The sequence below is a fragment of the Muntiacus reevesi genome, chromosome 2 (genome assembly GCF_963930625.1).
Source record: "Muntiacus reevesi chromosome 2, mMunRee1.1, whole genome shotgun sequence".
Taxonomy (NCBI): Eukaryota; Metazoa; Chordata; class Mammalia; order Artiodactyla; family Cervidae; genus Muntiacus; species Muntiacus reevesi.
Window position 1 is genome coordinate 213,555,094 of NC_089250.1, and position 16,391 is coordinate 213,571,484.

Sequence of the window (16,391 nt, forward strand, 5' to 3'; positions counted from 1 at the left end):
CATTCAAAAAAAAAAAAAAAAAAGAATAAAAGACGTGTCCTACCAGCGGGGAGGGTCAAGATGTAGGGGTGGGGAAATCAGCATGATCATAAAATACTGAGTTTAACATGGGCTCGAGGATGTTTGTCCAAGATGGGAAATAGCGCCAACACGTTATAAGAACAAGAAACGAAAAGTAACCTTTAGGGACTTCCTTTTTAAAGTGACATTCTAGGAATTCCTTGTAGGTCCAGTGGTTAGGACTCTGCCCTCTCATGGCCAAGGGCCTGGATTCGATCCCTGGTGGGGAACTAAAACCTCACAAGGCAAGGAGCAGCCAAAATAATTAATTAATTAATTTAAAAAGGTGTCAGTCCCTGACCTGGAGAAAGTGGTTGCTCCGCAGCCTCTAGTCATGTTGAACAGGGCTGTGGTCACAGTGAGGACTGGCACAGCCTACACGGATGGCGTGCTCACAGCCCAGGGGGCTCTCACTTGCAGGGGCTCCCCAATCCTTAGCCTTTCCCATAAAACCCTTCCCTCAAGAGGTCTCCCCACAGAGGTTTAAGCTGCTCCTTAGAGAATAAATCCTCCTGCAGGTCCTCTAACCCACAGGGGCCAGGCCTGGGTGACAAATGGGGAGCCCTGCTATGCACACATGGCAGCTTCAACTGGCCCAGGACCCTGCCAGTCTGCTCGTCACAGGGAGCCAGTCCTGACCTCCACAAAGTCCTAACACCTTCCTCACTGCCAGACTCCAAGCCACACCCCTGGTCTCCCATTTGGGTCCTATTGGTCACAGCCCTGTGAACTCAAAGAGTTGGTTAACCCTCCCTTTCCAGAGCTCACGGTGGTCCAATGGGCAGCTCAGCAGAGCAGGCAGAAAAGAGGGCAGAACCCGGTTCAGGGGTCAGGACCAGGGGGTTGAACCAGAAGACAGAAAGCTTCAGAGCCACAGTGGCCCCTGTGTGACTGACTCCCCTCTGCGGAAGGCCAGCCGCCTTCACCGGCCTCCAAGTGTGTGCCCTCCTGCGAGGGGTCTTCTCCATTTTGGAGCTTGGTGAGACCCTGAAGCCCTGAGGACCCCTGGGTCTGGCTCTCTGCATTCCGACGCCTATTGGAAGGGAGGCGAGGCTGGGATCTCTTGGACGGGGGCGGGGGGGGGGTTCTTCAAAAGATGAGAAAGATGTAGATTGGCCAGCTGACCTAAAATCATGCAATAGGGAAGGGGGTAAAGGGGGTAGTGGGGACTTAAACCTCTAGAATCAGAGTCCTCACACCCCCTCCCACCACCTCCAGCCCAGGGGCGCCTGACTGCCTTATTCCTTGTACTTTTGAGCCAGGCTTGGATCCTAGAATTCACTACCTGAATGGACACTATGGAGACAGACATACACCTTGGGCAGGAGGCTGCGGCTGTGCCTGGGTCTCCAGCTGGGCCATCTGGAGACTTTTCTGGGACCACCTCCCCATCTCGCTGAGGCACTGTGGAGTTCTGTGCTGGGTGGGAGCTGGGCTTCAGGGTAGAGCCTGGTCCCAGGGTAGACCCATGGGACCGTCACCCCCAAAGTCCAAACTTAGAAGCCCCAAACTGGTAAGCACCCTGGGTCCCCAGCTGGTGGACACCACAGACTTGGGTCCCTCCCACAGCTACGTCTTGGTGGAGCTTCCACCCTCTCGGGGTCCTGGTCCTCGGGGCCTTCAGCACCTTCAGCACAGAGGCCAGCGGCTTCTCTCGCCTCTTCCCTGGCCTCCGGCCCCACCTGCTCCAGGTGCCCCATCACCTCCATCTTCCTGTCTTCCTGGTGCTGGTGAGCAGGGGAGCCCCAGTCCCTGCGGTCACCTCCTCCCTGCCCTCCTCCCCTCTGGGGGCACCTGATCCCAGCTCCATCCCCCAGTGCCCTCCTCCCTCTTTTCAGGAGGACTCAGATGGCAGTCTTCAGGCCTCTACCTGTACTGAGAGGTGAAGGTCCCTGTTTGGGACCTGAAATTCTGGCAGCTGGCCTTGTCCTCAGGCTGGCCCTTGACACCTGGGCCAGCTGTGATCTCTGTCCTAGTTGATCCTGGGGGCCAGGAGGAGGAGTTGCTGGCTACTGCCAGTGACCACCCCTCTGGCCTCTTTCTGCCCAAGCTGGGTCCCCAATCCCAGTGCAGTGAACCCTGAGGCTCACCCCTGCGCTGGTGGACGGCTGAGCGAGGACTACCTCTAGTGGCTCTCCCAGCTTTCCAAAAGCACAAGACACTCTATGGGGTCCCCAGTCACAGGCACCTCCTCCTCAACTAGGCGGCCCCCAGCCTTCAGTGGTCCCCTCAATGGATGTCATGGGGACTGAAGTTAAAGGTGGAAACCACCTGTGATACTGCTGTGTTTGTGCTTGGCTGGAATATCAACACGCCTAGCTGCACCTCCCAGTGGCCTAGACAACGCCAAAGACCCACAAACACACCAGGGTCCGCTGGCCACACTAGAGATCACAGAGTCCCCAAAGCACCTGGGGGTGGGCCTTGGTGTCACGCCCCCCACTCCTCCGCTTGCTCCAGCATGCTGGAAGTGAAGATTCGCTTTGGGGGCCTGAAATCCTCCTGGCTGCCCTTTCGCAACAGCACCTGCCCTGACTCTGTCCTGATTGACCTGCCGTGCTGGTGGGTTTGATGCTGAGAAAGATTGAAGGTAGGAAGAGAAGGGGATGACAGAGGATGAGATGGTTGGATGGCATCATTGACTCAGTGGACAGGAGTCTGAGCAAGCTCCGGGAGCTGGTGATGGACAAGGAAGCCTGATGTGCTGCAGTCCATGGGGTCACAAAGAGTCGGACACGACTCAGCGACTGAACTGAACTGGCTGGTGGGTTTGTGTGCGGCATGGATATCCACGCTCCTGGCTGCGCCCCCCAGTGGCCTAGACACTCCCAGAGACCCACAAACAGAAACGGTGAGAGTCCAGGATCTGCTAGCCATTCTGGATATCACACAGTCTCAGCTGAGACCCAGTCGGTGGGCTCTGGCTTCTTCTGTGACCCCCTCCCCCACAAGATTCCTAATGCACCTGCGGGGGAACCTGGGTGTCAGGCCCTAACCCACCACTCAGCCCCACCCAGTGGTCACACAGACCCACCCACTGGAGAAGTTTCAAGATCAGTTGTCAGGAGCCTGGAGACTTGTGGAGCTCCAGATTCAAAGGTCTCTACCCTCGTACAGACCTCTATGAGCAATCGCAGAAGGCCCCAGGGACTTAGCCACTCAGGCTGGAAAAGTTACCCGAGCTCCTAGGAAAGCCTCCATCCTTTGTCCCCCTGGTCCAAGAGCCCTGCTGGCTGAAAGGCAGTGCCTGAAAGTCTCCACTGCCCTGCTGCCTTCCAGCAGCCTGATAACTCTGCAGAAACAGTGGCTGGAAGTACTGAGCACCGGCCAATACGATGCTCACTTTCCTCTTCATGGGTGAGCGGAGCAGTGCCCAGGGTACATTAGGGAAAGAGGGGAGCCTAAGAATGGGGAGGGGAAGGTAGAACCCCACCTGCATGGAGGCCCAAGGCAAAGGGAAGGAGAGAGGCCCAGCTGGGAGATGAGCAGAGTTCTCACTGCTGAGAGTGGAGGGGAGAAGTCCTTGTGGTTTTAGAAGCTAACTGATTTTTCTTTCTCATTTGTACCCAGGCCCTTTCTTTTCCTATCGCGCCTTCTTCCTTCTCTTCATCTCACTCTGGTGTCTCTCTGTTCTCTACTTGGTGTGGTTATTCCTGGACCAGGACACACTCTGCCAAGGTGAGGCTTAAACAAGGGCCTGGGGAGAAGAGGTGATAAAGGGTGTCTCTAGGAATTCTTCCCCTGCTTATCTCTCTGCCCCAGGCAGAAGGTTTTTTTGAGTGGATGAGGAACTGGACTGTTTGGAAACACCTAAGGGATTATTAGGTGTGATCACTCACCTAGAGCCAGACATCCTAGAATGTGAAGTCAAGTGGGCCTTAGAAAGCATGACTACGAACAAAGCTAGTGGATGTGATGGAATTCCAGTTGAAACAAATCCTGAAAGATAATGCTGTGAAAGTGCTGCACTCAATATGCCAGCAAATTTGGAAAACTCAGCAGTGGCCACAGGACTGGAAAAGATCAGTTATCATTCCAATCCCTAAGAAAGGCAATTCCAAAGAATGCTCAAACTACTGCACAATTGCACTCATCTCACTTGCTAGTAAAGTAATGCTCAAAATTCTCCAAGCCAGGCTTCAGCAATACGTGAACCATGAACTTCCAGATGTTGAAGCTGGTTTTAGAAAAGGAAGAGGAACCAGAGATCAAATTGCCAATATCTGCTGGATCATCAAAAAAGCAAGAGAGTTCCAGAAAAAGATCTACTTCTGCTTTATTGACTACGCCAAAGCCTTCGACTGTGTGAATCACAATAAATTGTGAAAAATTCTGAAAGAGATGGGAATACCAGACCACCTGACCTGCTTCTTGAGAAACCTATATGCAGGTCAGGAAGCAACAGTTAGAACTGGACATGGAACAACAGACTGGTTCCAAATAGAAAAAGGAGTATGTCAAGGCTGTATATTGTCACCCTGCTAGTTTAACTTATATGCAGAGTACATCATGAGAAATGCTGGGCTGGATGAAGCACAAGCTGGAATGAAGATTGCTGGGAGAAAAAAAAAAAGATTGCCGGGAGAAATATCAATAACCTCAGATATGCAGATGACACCACCCTTATGGCAGAAAGTGAAGAGGAACTAAAAAGCCTCTTGATGAAACTGAAAGATGAGAGTGAAAAAGTTGGCTTAAAGCTTAACATTCAGAAAACTAAGATCATGGCATCTGGTCCCATCACCTCATGGGAAATAGATGGGGAGACAGTGGAAACAGTGTCAGACTTTATTTTTGGGGGCTCCAAGATCACTGCAGATGGTGATTGCAGCCATGAAATTGAAAGACGCTTACTCCTTGGAAGGAAAGTTATGACCAACCTAGAGAGCATATTAAAAAGCAGAGAAATTACTTTGTCAACAAAGATCCTTCTGGTCAAGGCTATAGTTTTTCCAGTGGTCATGTATGGATGTGAGAGTTGGACTGTGAAGAAAGCTGAGTGCCGAAAAATTGATGCTTTTGAACTGTGGTGTTGGAGAAGACTCTTGAGAGTCCCTTGGACTGCAGGAGATCCAACCAGTCCATCCTAAAGGAGATCAGTCCTGGGTGTTCATTGGAAGGACTGATGCTGAAGTTGAAACTCCAATACTTTGGCCACCTCATGTGAAGTTGACTCACTGGAAAAGACCCTGATGCTGGGAGGGATTGGGGGCAGGAGGAGAAGGGGACGAGAGAGGATGCGATGGCTGGATGGCATCACCGACTCAATGGGCATGGGTTTGGGTAGACCCCGGGAGTTGGTGATGGACAGGGAGGCCTGGTGTGCTGTGATTTATGGGGTTGCAAAGAGTCGTACACGACTGAGCGACTGAACTGAACTGAACTGAACTGAAGGGATTATTTTCCCATTAAGGTAACAGGTCACCCTCCACCCTCTGCTTCTTCTCTGTCCCTTATCTGCCCCCTCCCTGGGCTGAGTCTGAGCCCTGGCTGCCTAAGTTCAGGCAACAGGTCAGGCAGTGGGATGGTGATCAAGAGGGCAGCCCTTGTGCCCTTGACACCCTAGTAAGACCTTGAACTCTCACATCTGCTGGTGTGGAGGGAGGTCTTTTCAGCTGGTATCTTGCCTTCTCTGCTTTCTTCCCCTCATTCTGCCCACCTCCCTTCCCACAGCTGGTGAAAATGGCAGAGCTGCTCCCAGACCACAGTTACCCGCTGGTCGCTCACCCACGTGGGGTCACGTGCTTTGGCCACTTCTGTAACTTCGTGCCTGAGAGCACTGGCTTCTCCCGGCAGTTCCCTGGACTTCGGCCCTAGACCACCGGGCTGAACAGCCTCTTCTACCTTGCAGTCTATCGAGACTACTTTTTGTCCTATGGTAAGTTTTGTCCCTGGTGGCTCAGACGGTAAAGCGTCTGCCTACAATGTGGGAGAGCAAGGTTCAAACCCTGGGTCTGGAAGATCCCCTGGAGAAGGAAATGGCAACCCACTCCGTATTCTTGCCTGGAAAATCCCACGGACGGAGAAGCCTGGTGGGCTAGAGTCCATGGGGTTGCAAGAGTCAGACACGACTGAACGACTTTACTTTTCCTTCAAGTGTTGACCTGAGGCGGAGGTGGGGTCCTCCCACTGCTGCCAGAGTGGCCCCCCACCCACCACCCAGCCCCGGGACCTGACTTGAACACTGGCCGGGCTCACAGTGGGGGTCAGTGACTGGTTTGGGAGCGAGCGTCCCGCATCCTTGCTGGAAGACGTGCTGTAGAGCAGATGGACAGAGGCACAGGAAAACGGGAGTTTGGGAGAAAAGGGGTGAAGAGCTCAGGCTTCCTGAGCTAAAGGGCAGGGTGAGGGACTAGGGAGCCAAGGAGCAGGTACTGACGGTTCCCGCACCCCCTCTTGTCCACAGGAGCATGTTCCGTGAACAACCAGAGCCTGGATTTTATTCTGTCGTAGCCCCAGCTCAGCCAGGCTATGGTCATCGTGGGCGGGGAGCCCACGAGGCCCTGCATGCCATCCCAGGGAGCAGTACCTCACTCTCTGGAACCGTCAAGGCTTCGTCCGCCTGGCACTGAGGCACAGGTGAGTGAGGGCCCAGCCAGGGCTGCCTTCAATGGTCAGAACCTCACAGTGTCTCTGGGGATCTACTCTCTATCCCTACACACTGGCCCCCTGGAGGTAGACTGGGTGTCCCCAGAGCTTACCCCGGGACCACCTCTAGAGGGCGGCCTCTAGAAAGTTTCCTCTGTGCCCAGCCCCGCGGCCCATTCCCCAGGCTTCCTCCCACACAGAGAGACAGACACGATCACAGTACAAACTGCAGGACCCTGGGACTCAGACACCCTTGGTTCACAATCTTTTATGACACCATCTCAGGGACAAGAACTTGCACACTTCTTTTTTAAAAAAAATTAAAAAAAAATTCATCTATTATTTGTGTATTTACTTTGGCTGTGCTGGGTCTTCATTGCTATGGGGGCTTTCTCCAGTTACAGTGACTGGGGTCTAGTCTCTCATTACAGTTCGCGGGCATCTCCTTGTGGTGGCTTCCCTTGTTGCAGAGCACAGCCTCTAAGCCCACCTGCTCAGTCGTTTGAGGACACTGACTTCATTGCCTTACCAGATGTGGGATCTTCTGGGACCAGGGATCAAACCCTCGTCCTGTGCATTGGTAGGTGCTTAACCACTGGACAACCAGGGAGGGCCCCACGCTTCTTTACTTGTGATATAGGGTTAACGCCCACCTTACCATCATGTGGTGGTTGTCGACTGTATGGAGAAATGTACATAGGACGGCCCAGTACACACCAATTTCTCAAGAAACATTAAGTCCCTTCTCCCAGATAGCTCTATGCAGCCACTGTCATTTGCTTCAAATGGTCTTGGGAAGTGGTATCTTGTGGGGGAGAATGTGGGGGCACTCCTAGAGCCCCTGACCTGACCAGCCCTCTTCTCTCTTGCACGCATCGTCCCCCTCCCCCCCCCCCCGCCCCTGCCACCAAGAGCCTCTCTGATGCCCGTGTACTCCTTTGGAGAGAATGACATCTTCAGAGTTAAGGCTTCTGCCGCAGACTCCTGGCAGCGTCTTTTCCAGATCACCTTCAAGAAACTCGTGGGCATTTCTCCTTGCATCTTCTGGGGCCGTGGTCTCTTTTCAGCCAAGTCCTGGGTCTGGTGCCCTTGGCCAGACTCATCACCACTGTGGGTGAGTGCCCGTCTCCAGGGCAGAAGGCCGCTATCCGCTGTGTGTGCAGCCGAGGCCCCTCCCCTGACCTGAGTCCCCCTGTCCCTGCAGTGGGCCGCCCCATCCCGGGGCCCCAGTGCCCGCAGCCCACCGAGGAGCAGGTGGACCACTATCACGTGTTCTACATGAAGGCTCTGGAGCAACTGTTCGAGGAGCGCAAGCAGAGCTGTGGCCTCCCGGCTTCTACTCGCCGCACCTCCATCCAGCCCTGGCCTCACCCCTCCCCACCTCCCGGTCCCCCCAGCCCCTGATCCCAGGGCCTGAGCCCCCCCACCGGCTGCCTGCTACTGGGCCAGGAAGAGCCAGTTCTCTTACCTCTGCTTCGTAGAGTCTCTCTGGGAGGGAGCCTGCCCACGTGGGTTCCATCTCCACCTGATCGAGACAGACTTGCTGCCTTAGACTGATAGCAGGGCCCTGAATTCTCCTCCCAGAGACTGGATTCTGCTCTATCAGCTTCCGTCTAAGTCTGTTCCCTTGGCTAAGGCCTTTCTCCCTCTAAATAAAGGCATCTGCTTAGTTAAGAGATATAGGGTATCAGAATGGTGGTGGGGAGGGTAGATCCCTGAAAAACTTTTCTCTGAAGTGTGCACAGCGTTTAAGTAGGTGGAGACAATAGGGTAGATGGTGAAATACTGTGACCAAAGGCTGACAAGGGTCAAGAGCACCTGTCAGAAGGGAGGGTTGGCATGAGCTTTCATGGTAGAAAAGAAAGAGTTAAGTACACAGCTTCCTTCTGCATCTCCTCCCATCCTTCCTGTTCCCTGAGGGCTGGGAGATCACATGAAGCAGGGATTTATTTTACCATATGAAGCCCTACTGCAAGCCCAGCATTTGGTCCACATGAACTCAATCACTCAATGAGAAGGGACTCTTGGCAAAACTAACTTATTAAGATAAAAAAAATTTAAAAGAGTTTGGCAAAAGAAGAGTCAATGAATTTATCACTATCGTGTCCATTACCACCATCATCATCACAGGCATGGCACCAGTGAAATATTGTGAGCGACCTTATGTGATCCAATGGTTGGGAACCGGCTTGCCAGTGTAGCGGACACAGATGGGATCCCTGGTTCGAGAGGATCCCATGGAGCAACTAAGGATGCCGAGAATCAGCTAAGCCCAAAGGCCACAACGACTGAAACCTGGCCGCTCTAGTGACCAAGAGCTGCAACTCCTGAGCTTGGGAGCCACAGCTACTGAAGCCTGAGCCTAGGGCCTGTATTCTGAAAGTAGAGAAGGCTCCTCAATGAGAAGTCTATGCACAGCAAGGCAGAGGACCCCCATTCGCTGCAACCAGAGAGAGCCCTTGCACAGCAACAAAGACCCAGCACAGCCAATGATAAATAAATAATTTGAAATATTTGTAATAATTTTTTTAATTTAATTTTTTTCTACTTTATTTTTGGCTGCATTGGGGTCTTGCTTTTGCATGCGGGGCTTTCTCTAGTTGCACAAAGCCAGGGCTACTCTCTACTGGCGGTGCACGTGCGTCTCATGGCCCTGGCTTCCATGATGCTGAGAACAGACTCTAGGATGCTCAGGTTTCAGTAGCTGTGGCTCCAGCTCAGTAGTTGCAGCGCATGGACTTAGTTGCCTCGTGGCAGGTGGAATCTTCCCAGACCAGGGACTGAACCTATATCTCCTGACTTCCCAAGACGATTCCTAAGTGTTGGACCATCAGGGAAGTCCAATTTTCTTTTCATTAAAAAATTATTTCAAAAAGTGATGATCCAGGAATTTCCAGGCGGTACCATGGTAGGACTCTGAGTTCACACTGCCTAGGACCCAGGTTCAGTCCCTGGTCAGGAAATAAAATCCCACAGGGTATAGTGGAGCTCAACAACAACAAGGAGAAAGGACACTTTCTGTGACCTGAAAACTGCTGGCTCACCGCCTCTGGCCATTGTTGAACTGGTCCGTGGTCACGGTGAGGACCGGCCCCAGTCCACCTGAGGGTGTGCCCCGCCCAGTGGACTCTCTGTTGGCGGGGCTCCCCAGTCCTTAGCATTTCCCACAAAGCCACACCCCCAGAGGTCTCTCCACCAGGCCTAAGCTACTCCTCAGGGATTAAGGCTTCCTGCACATCCTCTACCCTTCAGGGCCAGGCCCCGGGGAAAAGCGGGGAGCCCTGCTATTCAGGGTACACGCCCACACGGCGAGCCCCACTGGCCCAGAACTCTGGCCTTGGGTGGGCCCAGGGACCCGCTGGAGTCAATGCCCAGATCCCAGATCAGGTCGCTGAGCGTGCAGATCTGCCATCAGAAGGGATTTGCCAAGTTGGCACTGGAACATCGGTGAGGAACCCGGGAGGTGGGGGAGGTGGGGGTTGGTGTCCAGGCCAGGCCTGGCCTCTCGGGCAAGGCTGCTGGGGAGGGGCCCCGGCTCCAGGGCTCCGGAGTCAGGTGTCCCCTGTGCCCCCAGAGCCTCCCCGGTGCCAGTCTTCTCTTTGGGGGACAATGAGCCCTTCCACAGTTTCTCTGCCCACCCGGGTTCTGGGTGGAAAGACACAGGAGACACTGGGCTGCTGCTGAGACTGACTCTACGAATGTTCCAGGCCCCAGGGCCTCCTCCTGCCCTTCCACACCTGAAACCTCTGCCTGCTCTGCTCCCAGGCTCCCCAGCCCGCTCCCCACTCCAGGGCTCAAGGCCCCCGCATGGTTAGGAGGTGAAGCTCCCAGGTTGGGGCCTGAATACTTGGTGCCAGCCCCGCCCCCAGGCTGGCATTTGGCAAACCCACCAGCCCTGAACCCTGTCCCACTGGATCCCTTGAAAGGGAAGGGGACTTCAAAGCATCTCGGCGATCACCCCTCTTGATTCTCTTCTGCCCAGAGAGGGGGCTCCCATCCCGGTACAGCTGGGTGGGCTCTGGGGGCGGAAGGGGCACTTCAGTGCATGCGCACGCGCTGCTCTCAGTCTCCACCCGCAGTTGAGCTCTTCCAAGATCAGACCCTGTGCTCCGGGGTCCCCGCCCATAGGACCTCCTCTTCATCTAGTTGGCCTCAGGCCCCTGGAGGAGTGTGGCTGGCGACCGAAATTCAACCTAGACATAAACGTGTGTGTTGCTGCGTTTGTCCTTGGGGTTGAGATACCGGCACCAAGTAACGCCTCCGAGAGGCCTAGACACTCCCAGACCCGCACTCGTCCAGGAACGGGGCGATCACACAGTCAGGGCTGGGACCCGGTGGGTGGGCTCTCTGGCTTCTTCTGCCACTCCTTCCCACAATGATTTCTAATGCACCGAGGGCTGGGCCTCCATGGCACGCCCCCTAGGCCGTCTCCCAGTAGCAAGAAGGGACCAGCCCAGACCAACCCACTGGAGAAGTTCATGATAAGTGAGAGCAGACTGGAGACCTCTGGGGCTCTGCTGAGAGTCTCCTCACGCACACAGCCCCCTGCAAGTGATCCTGGGAAGCTCCAAGTGCTTGGCCACTCTACCAGAAAGGTTTCCTGTGCTCCTACCAAAGCCTTCATCCCATTTCCGCGGTTCGGGAGCCCTGCTGGCTGAAGGGGAGCCCTGCTGGCTGAAGGGGAGCACCTGGGAGTCTCCACCACCCACCGACAAACCCCCAGCATGAAAACCCTAAAGAAACAGTGGTTAGAAGTACTGAGCATCTACCAGTATGTGCTCTGTTTCGTCTTCCTGGGTAAGGGGAGCTGGGCAGGGGTCCAACTGGGAAGGTGGGAAAGGGGAGGGTAGAGGGAGGAAGGCTGCAGCACGCCCTACTGGACCACCAGGGCAAAGGGAAGTGAAGGGAAGTGAAGTCTCTGAGTCCTGTCCCACTCTCCGGGACCCCATGGACTGTAGTCTACCAGGTTCCTCTGTGGATAGGATTTTCCAGTCAAGAATATGGGAGTGGGCTGCAATTTCCTTCTCCAGGGGATCTGCCCAACTCAAGGATTGAACCGGGGTCTCCTGCATTGCAGACAGACGCTTTACCGTCTAAGCCACCAGGGAAGCCCAGGGCAAAGGGCTAGCAGGGAGGCGGTCTAGCAGGGAGACGGGCAAGGATCTCACTGGTGAGGGTAGGAGGAGGAAGTCATTGCGGTTTCACAATCGGAACCATTTTCATTTCTCAACTGTCCCCAGGCCCTGTCTTTTCCCTTCTTGGCGTCTTCCTCCTCTTCACCCCGCTCTGGTGTTTCCCTCTTCTCTACTTGGTATGGTTATTCCTGGACTGGGACACACCCCAGCAAGGTGAGTGTCAAACAACGGCCCGAGGACCAGGGGGCGACAGAGGGTAAGGTGGTTGGATGGCATCATGGACTCAGTGGACATGAGTTTGAGCAGACTCTGGGAAATAGTGAAGGGCAGGGCAGGCTGGCATGCTGCAGTCCATGGGGTCACAGAGCGTCAGACAGAGCTTAGCCGCTAAACAGTAACAAGGGCCCCAGTAGTGAGAGCTGATATACGGTGACTGTAGTGATTCTTCCCCCCTTATCTCTCTGCCCAAGGTGGAAGGCGTTACCAGTGGTTGAAGAACTGCACTGTTTGGAAACACCTGAGCGATTATTTCCCCATTAAGGTAACAGGTCACGCTCCAAGGGATGCTCCACCCCTCCCTCTCCCTTACCTCCCCACCTCCCCTCACCTCCCCCTGGTAGATTCTCACCTCTGGCTGCTGAAGTTCAGGTGATGGGGCAGGGGGTGGGATGGTGTTCCAGAGTGGACCCCCGTGCCTTTGACCCCATCTTAGATCCTGAACTCTCAAGTCTCTTGATGTGGAGGGAAGTCCTTTCAGCTGATGTCCTGCCTTCTGTTTTCTTTCCCGCATCCTGCCCCCTGCCACCACAGCTGGTGAAGACAGTAGAGCTGCCCCCAGACAGGAACTACGTGCTAGTGTCCCACCCACACGGGATCATAGCCGTCGGAAGCTTCTGTAACTTCGCCACGGAGGGCACTGGCTCCTCGCAGCAGTTCCCGGGGCTTCGGTTCTCACTGGCCGCGTTGAACTGTCTCTTGTACATGCCAGGCCATCGAGAGTACTTTCTGTCCTGTGGTGAGTTTGAGCTGAGGGACAGAGGGTGACCCCACCCCAATCTGGCCAGAGTGACCCCCACTCACCACCCACCCCAGGCACTTGGCTTGAATTGGCCAGGTTCACAGTGGGGGTCAGGAGGTGGCTTGGCCCAAGTGTCCTGCATCCATGCTGGGAGAGTGACTGTAGGGCACGTGGACAGGGGCACAGAGGTAGGGGGTTTGGAGAGAAGGGGGTGACGTCTGATACTTGGTGTGCTCAAGGGACAGGAGAGGGACTGTGGGGCCAGTGAGGGGGTACTGACTGTTCCTGAACCTCCTCATGCCCACAGGAGTATGTTCTGTGAACCGTCAGAGCCTGGATTTTGTTCTATCTGAACCACAGCCCGGAAGGGCTGTGGTCATCGTGGTCGGAGGGGCCAATGAGGCCCTGTATGCCGTCCCAGGGGAGCACTGCCTCACTCTCCGGAATCGTAAAGGCTTCGTCCGCCTGGCACTGAGGCACGGGTGAGTGGGTGCCCAGTCAGGGCTGCCTTCAATGGTCAGAACTCACAGTGCATCTGGTCATCTACTCTTTATCCCTACACGCCAGCCCCTTGGAGGTGGATTGTGTGTCCCCAGAGCTTACACTTTGACCACCTCTAGAGGGCGCTCTAGGCAGACCTTGGGTGTTTCCTCTGTGCCCAGCCCTGGTGCCCATTCCCCAGGCTTCCTCCCACGCAGAGAGACAGACAGAGTCACAGTGCGAATGGCTGGACCCTGGGGGCTCATAAGCCCTTGACTCACATTCTTTTATGATGCCCTCTAACAGGCAAGACCTGCACACTTCTTACTTGTGAAACAGAGTTAATACCCACCTTGTCACCATGTTGTAGTTGAGACTGTATGTGAAAATGTCTATAAGAAGGTCCAGTTACATTGGTCTTAAGAAATAAAATCCCTTCCTCTAGATCTTTCTTGCAGAACCATCATTTGCTCCTAATGCCTAGGAAAGTGGTAACCTATGGGGGAGGAATTTGGGAGTGCTCCTCGAGCCCCTGATGTGACCAACCCTCTTCTCTCTTGCCCCTTCCCAGCGCCTCTCTGGTGCCCGTGTACTCCTTTGGGGAGAATGACATCTTCAGAGTTAAGGCTTTTGCCCCAGACTCCTGGCAGCGTCTGTTCCAGGTCACCATCAAGAAGCTCCTGACCTGCTCTCCTTGCATCTTCTGGGGCCGTGGTCTCTTCTCAGCCAAGTCCTGGGGCCTGGTGCCCTTGGCCAGACCCATCACCACTGTAGGTGAGTGCCCGTGTCCAGGGCAGAAGGCCGCTATCCGCTGTGTGTGCAGCCGAGGCCTCTCCCCTGACCTGAGTCCCCCTGTCCCTGCAGTGGGCGGCCCCATCCCGGTGCCCCGGTGCCCGCAGCCCACCGAGGAGCAGGTGGACCACTATCATATGCTGTACATGAAGGCTCTGGAGCAACTGTTCGAGGAGCACAAGGAGAGCTGTGGCCTCCCGGCTTCTACTCGCCTCACCTTCATCTAGCCCTGGCCTCACCCCTGCGCCGCTTCCACCCTTCCCCCCCCCCCCCCCAGCCCCTGATCCCAGCGCCTGAGAACCCCACCTACTGCCACACTACTGTGCCAATAAAAGTTCTCTCACCACTGCTTGAAAGAATCTCTCTGGAGCAAGTTTGCCCACGTGTGTTCCACCACCACACTAATCGATAGAGACTTGCCGATAGCAGGGCCCTGAGTTCTCCTCCCAGAGACTGAATTCTGCTCTATCACCCTCCATCTAGTCTCTTCCCTTGGCTGGGGCCTTTCTCCCTCTAAATAAAGGCATCTGCTTAGCTGAGAAACATAGGACATCAGAATGATGTTGGGGAGGGCAGATCCCAACGGGCTAGGCTTTGAGGTGTGGACAGGATAGAGGTAGCTCAAGGAAATAGGGTAGTTGCTGAAATACTGTGAACAAAAGCTGCAAGGGTCAAGGGTACCTGTCAGTAGGGAGATTTCAAATGATCTCTTGCGATAGAAAAGAAGAGTGTTAAGTACCTAGCTTCCTTCTGCATCTCCTCCCATCCTTCTTATTCCCTGGGGGTTGGGAGATCACGTGATACAGGGATTTATTTTACCATATGAAGCTCTACTGCAAGCCCAACATTAGATCCACATGATCTCATTCACTGGGTGAGAAAGGATTCTTTTCAAAATTACTTTATTAACATCAAAAAATTTAACAGAGTTTGGTAAAATAAGAGCCAATGAATTTATCACCATCATGTCCATCACACCATCATCATCATAGTCATGGCACCAGTGAAATACCAAGGATCCCCTGAAACATTGGGAGGGATATTATGTGGTCATAGCATCCTTTGACTTACATGACTCCTATTTGCTGACTATGTTTGTGCCTGTATCCATGACTTAAATTAGAAGCACTTGTTGGAAAGTAACTGAGTACACATCAATTTGCTCTCCACCATGCTAGAAATTTTATTCAGTGGAAGAATTTTCTCTTGTCCAAGCGAAAACTCTTAGCAGTCTCATGAATTATCTGGGTCGTTCTCAGGTGACAGGTTCTACATTCACTTAACGTTGGTATCTAGAAATGTTCAGTTGGGTTAGCAATCAACATTTGAATCTGCATCTGAGGGTAGGAATTCCCTGGTAACTCAGGTGCTAAAGGTTTCCCTGGTGGCTCAGCCATAAAGAATCCAACTGGGAGGCAGGAGACCCAGGTTCAATCCCTGGATCAGGCAGATCCTCTGTTGAAGGGTGTAGCAACCCACTCCAGTACTCTTGCCTGGAGAATCCCATGGACAGAGGAGCCTGGCTGGTTACAGTAAAGTTCATGGGATCACAAATGGTCGGACACAACTGAGCAACTTTCATTTCTTCAGCTGGTAACCACTGGCAATGCAGGAGAGTCTAGTTCGATGCTTGGGTCAGGAAGATCCGCTGGAGAAGGGATAGGCTACCACTTCAGTATTCTTGGGCTTCCAGGGTGCTTCAGACAGTAAAGAATCCACCTGCAACGTGGGAGACCTGGGTTTGATCCCTGGGTTGGGAATATCCTGTGGAGAAGGGAAAGGCTACCCACTCCTGTTCTGGTCTGGAGAATTCCATGGACACAGGAGCCTGGCAGGTTACAGGTCATGGGGTCCCAAAGAGTTGGAGACAACTGAGCGACTTTGACTCATAGCAAGGGGGAGCTAGTTGCACCCAGGGAAGGGCAGAGAAAGAGGTGCAGCCACTGCTGAGAGTGGCCCTGCCACTGCCCCACGTTCCCTGGATCCTCCTCCTGCCGTTCCTCACGCCTATCCACGCCATCAGTGAGACCAGCTTCTAGCTGCTCTGTCCCCAACTCCACCGCAGGCTCAAGGCCGCTGCATGGTCAGGAGGTGAGAGTCCCAGGACGGGATCTGAATACTTGGTGGCAGGCCTCGCACCCAGGCTGGACTCTGGCAAGGTGACCGCCATGATCTTTGTCCCAGTGAATCCCTCGGAAGAGAAGGGGACTTGAAGGCATCTCAGCGACCACCCTTCTTGACTCCTCCTCTGCCCACAGTGGCAACCCCGATTAGGTTACAAGGAACCAGGGGGCCTACTCCCGTGCAGATGGAGCCAC

The 16,391-nt window shown here is 54.2% G+C and overlaps 1 protein-coding gene and 1 pseudogene across 1 annotated transcript; both read left to right on the forward strand.

Moving 5' to 3' along the window:
* The first annotated feature begins 443 nt into the window (after positions 1 to 443).
* Positions 444 to 8,052, forward strand: LOC136157406 (2-acylglycerol O-acyltransferase 3-like; annotated as a pseudogene).
* A 1,963-nt stretch (positions 8,053 to 10,015) lies between these two features.
* On the forward strand, positions 10,016 to 14,300 carry LOC136157407 (2-acylglycerol O-acyltransferase 3-like). The gene is made up of 8 exons (XM_065919310.1): positions 10,016 to 10,095; positions 11,309 to 11,445; positions 11,889 to 11,996; positions 12,254 to 12,324; positions 12,594 to 12,798; positions 13,109 to 13,283; positions 13,853 to 14,055; positions 14,146 to 14,300. Exons 1-8 carry the CDS (start codon positions 10,016 to 10,018, stop codon positions 14,298 to 14,300), a joined length of 1,134 nt encoding a protein of 377 aa, XP_065775382.1.
* Positions 14,301 to 16,391: the final 2,091 nt, after the last annotated feature.

Excerpts from the sequence above, each read along its gene's own strand:
- LOC136157407 (XM_065919310.1), top strand. The coding sequence starts at position 10,016 with ATGCCCAGATCCCAGATCAGGTCGCTGAGCGTGCAGATCTGCCATCAG. Across the intron at positions 11,446-11,888 it reads GCTCTGTTTCGTCTTCCTGG|GCCCTGTCTTTTCCCTTCTT; the intron begins GTAAGGGGAGCT and ends AACTGTCCCCAG. Across the intron at positions 14,056-14,145 it reads CAGACCCATCACCACTGTAG|TGGGCGGCCCCATCCCGGTG; the intron begins GTGAGTGCCCGT and ends CTGTCCCTGCAG.